The following is a 3684-nucleotide window of genomic DNA, read 5'->3' as shown; positions in this document are numbered from 1 at the left end:
ATTGTCACACACTTGCAACAACTATAATACACACTGGGTCAACCCCAACCCCACGAGAATTTCTTTTCAGATAACTTGCTAATTTTTCGGTTATATAGGCAGGGACTACCGGCTGCATGCAGCACTTGTTATAAAGAAATGTTGATCTAGTCTGCTGTTAGACCGTGATTTTTTCAGACATAAATTCGATTTAGATTTTAAAACATTTTATAATATTTCCAAACGACAAATTTACCCAGCCCTCCAAAGAAAGAAAAAAATTAACTATTTTACACGGCATCGCGGCAGTACCTGCTGCAAAGTTTGCAAGTACCTTTAGGATCTTGGATTCCTGGATAGATATAATGGCTGAATTAACACTATATACCTTGTAGCATGTATAATAATAAACACACTTATACTTATCCTTGGATTTATTTAATTTTGAATCCGAAATAAATTAATTATTGAAAAGGGTGAGCATTAATACACTTACTATGGTAATAAAATTGTTAATCCATAATTTCATGAAAAATAGATAAATAATTTTGAATATAAATATATTTTATAAATATATTATTTATATAAAATAATACAAAATTATAAAAAACTAATTAACAATATATGCCTTGAAGAATGATCTATACGCTGCCACTTGACGTAACATAGCCAGACTCGTTCCACCATGTAGAATACAATCAAAGAAGTAGAGATCATTTTCGTACCGCTAAATTGTTATTATAAAAGTAAATTAAATATCCATGGGAAGATTAAGGATGGTTGTCCGGTTCATAAGTCAACTGTCCTCTCACATCCATTCATAATAATGGGAAGTATCCAAAATAAAAACTTCATATTGTCCAAAGAAGGGTTGACATTAGAATGTTTTCCTCGAAAATGTTTATATTTATAATTTAATTTTATGATGTTGTTAGAAAATGTTTATATTTATGATTTAGTTTTATAATGATAATTTGGTTAATGAGATTGTAATAATTTATTATTTAATTTGTAATATTAAATGTATAAATATATTTAATTTTATTTTTTTCAAATATTTAAATTAAATTTAGTCTAAATATTTAATTTTTGTTTTTTAAAGCTCAGGTAAAATAGTAATTTTTTAAAATGGTATTTTGGATGTATAAAAAAAATTGTAGTGTTTTAAAAATGACTCAAACATTTTGATTATAAAAATTTCACAATAAAAATTTATAATTCTAACACATCTCTATTAAATTTTAAATAAAATTAACTTTAAAAATCCAGATAGAAAATTACATTGCAATTTTAAATAGTGTAAATGCACAACTTCAAATTCTAATTGCAAAGCATATTTATTAAAGTTTAAACAGATATTTAAGAAAAACAAAACACTAACTAGGTCTGTGACATCATTTTACATCACGCTTCAAGTCACCATATGACTTAAAAATGATCTTTTGTCTTGTTATGATTAATTTAGAGTTGTATTTTAAAATTAAAAGAGGGTTTCAATTGGACGATCTTAAATCGAAATAATTGTATCACTGTTATAATTAAGCCAAAACGGACCACTCACATATTTTGAAGCAGCAATCATGCTATATCCATTACATAACACCAAAGACGACCGAGTTATAATTTGTATTATGACATTTAATATTTTTTTTGACTTGGTTAAACTATGTTTTAAAACATGTTGTCGACATGAGGAATGTACACCAAATATATAATATATTTTGAAATCTAATATATTTTGAAATCTAATATTGTTTTGACTGCGTCAAAACATGTTGGAGGGGCCGTTTGGTTATCTAATGACAATTGCAATTCTTATAGCCCAAAGTTCTATAAATTCATTTCTGGTTCCATACACGGACAGCAGAGTGAAGGGAAAGTCCCTGAGAGTTTGTGTAATACGTAGAAGAAAGGTAGTTCAAACTTCAAAGTGTGAGATGACGAGTAAGGCATTTGTTCACAATATTGTCGTTTTGTTGGGAGTTGCATTATTATTTTCAGTGACATGGTGTGAGGCTGGATACCTGAGGTATGATTTCTACAAAAGTTGTTGCCCATCGGCCGAGAGCACGGTTGAAAAAGTAGTAAAGAAATACATAAAGAAGGATGAAACTCTGGCGCCTCCTCTTCTGAGGATGCACTTTCACGATTGCTTTGTCAGGGTATGTATTTGTGAATATATATGTTTATTGATTATATTTATTGGTATTAGCAAATTTACTGAATTCAACACTGAGTGTTACTGCAGGTTGCGATGGATCGGTTCTGTTAAAATCTACGAAAAAGAACAAGGCAGAAAAGGACGCAATTCCCAATCTCAGCCTTCGTGGACTTGAAGTTATAGACGATGCCAAAGCTGAATTAGAAAAAATATGTCCAGGAGTGGTGTCTTGTGCTGACATTGTCTCACTTGCTGCTCGAGATGCTGTTGTTGCGGTAATATATACATTTTTTATCTTGCACTCGCATCAATATTAATCTGCCCTTTCTTCGGGTTCATCTTCATGTGTTTAAGATCGGAAGCACGGAATTTATCTTGATTCTTGATATGCAGAATATTTTGGAATAGGAGAGCTTTTAATTCTATCTAAAATATTCTCAAAATTCATTATTCAGAATATTTTTAAAATCTACAATTTATGTTATATTTTCGAAATCCACAATCCGTAAATGATATTCTCGAAATGCACAATCCAGATCATCCAGATAATTACACTTGGAGTTGAAATTATGTCATCGGCTAGTAATTCTAAGGTATCATTGGGATGCAGAGTTTTTACATTTGACGATATGTATGCAGAGTAAAGGACCGTACTGGGAAGTAAAGACAGGTCGCAGGGACGGAAGGATATCCAGGGCAAACGAAGTTTTGAAGCACAATATCCCTTTTCCCGTTTTCAACTTCGCCGAGCTTAAAGCCTCTTTTGCCCGCAAAGGACTTAACGTTAAAGACCTAGTTGTTCTATCCGGTAGGTCTAAACCTAAAAATATGCTTTTACTAGTGTAAGTTAACTCTTCCCTCGATCCCGCAATTCTGCTACCATATCTAACAAATTAGATATTGATCGTCTACTGCTGCAGGGGCGCAGACTATCGGAATCGGTCACTGCAGTTCGTTCAGCAACAGACTCTACAACTTCACGGGGAAAGGAGACATGGACCCTTCTCTCGACAAACCCTACGCAGAGGAGCTCAAACGTAAGTGCAAAAGCTTAGCGGACAACACAACGATAGTGCCAATGGATCCTGCTAGTCCCCTCACCTTCGACAGTGATTATTTCAGCAATCTGAAATCGCACAGAGGACTCTTCCAATCAGATGCTGCGCTTCTTACCAATTATACTTCAAAAGTAATTGTTGAGCAACAGTTGAAGGAGAATAGTTTTTTTGACAATTTCAAATACTCGATCCAGAAGATGGGAGAAATCGGAGTGCTCCGTGGGAGTGCCGGGGAAATCAGAAAACCTTGCGCCTTTGTAAACTGAAGAACACCCCTAGCTGGCGACCAAATAAATAATTCCTAGTAGATAATGAATCAACAGACCTGACACTCAATGCCACTTTGCATTGTTTTGGACATTTTTTAATGTGATAATGCCTCAACAAGCATAAAAAAGATTGGCATTTGGCGTTGAACATCTTTGTGTGTGAAGTCTGCACGTCCATGAATAAATAAATCCTTTAACTGAAATTGGGTTTCAGTTC

At 33.2% G+C, this 3684-nt stretch overlaps 1 protein-coding gene across 1 annotated transcript; it reads left to right on the top strand.

Annotated features, from left to right (window-relative positions):
- The first annotated feature begins 1916 nt into the window (after nt 1-1916).
- On the top strand, nt 1917-3479 carry LOC149202293 (peroxidase 27-like). The gene is made up of 4 exons (XM_089401545.1): nt 1917-2140; nt 2226-2415; nt 2780-2948; nt 3061-3479. The coding sequence occupies exons 1-4, from the start codon at nt 1917-1919 to the stop codon at nt 3462-3464; spliced, it is 987 nt and encodes a 328-aa protein (XP_089257671.1). The 3' UTR covers nt 3465-3479.
- The last annotated feature ends 205 nt before the right edge of the window (nt 3480-3684 follow it).

The sequence above is a fragment of the Pinus tabuliformis genome, chromosome 2_1 (genome assembly GCF_031772625.1).
Source record: "Pinus tabuliformis cultivar Carrire ecotype Pingquan chromosome 2_1, CPIR1, whole genome shotgun sequence".
NCBI classification, from domain to species: domain Eukaryota; kingdom Viridiplantae; phylum Streptophyta; class Pinopsida; order Pinales; family Pinaceae; genus Pinus; species Pinus tabuliformis.
The sequence above is the reverse complement of the archived record's forward strand: the minus strand, read 5'-3'. Positions and strand labels throughout refer to the sequence as shown.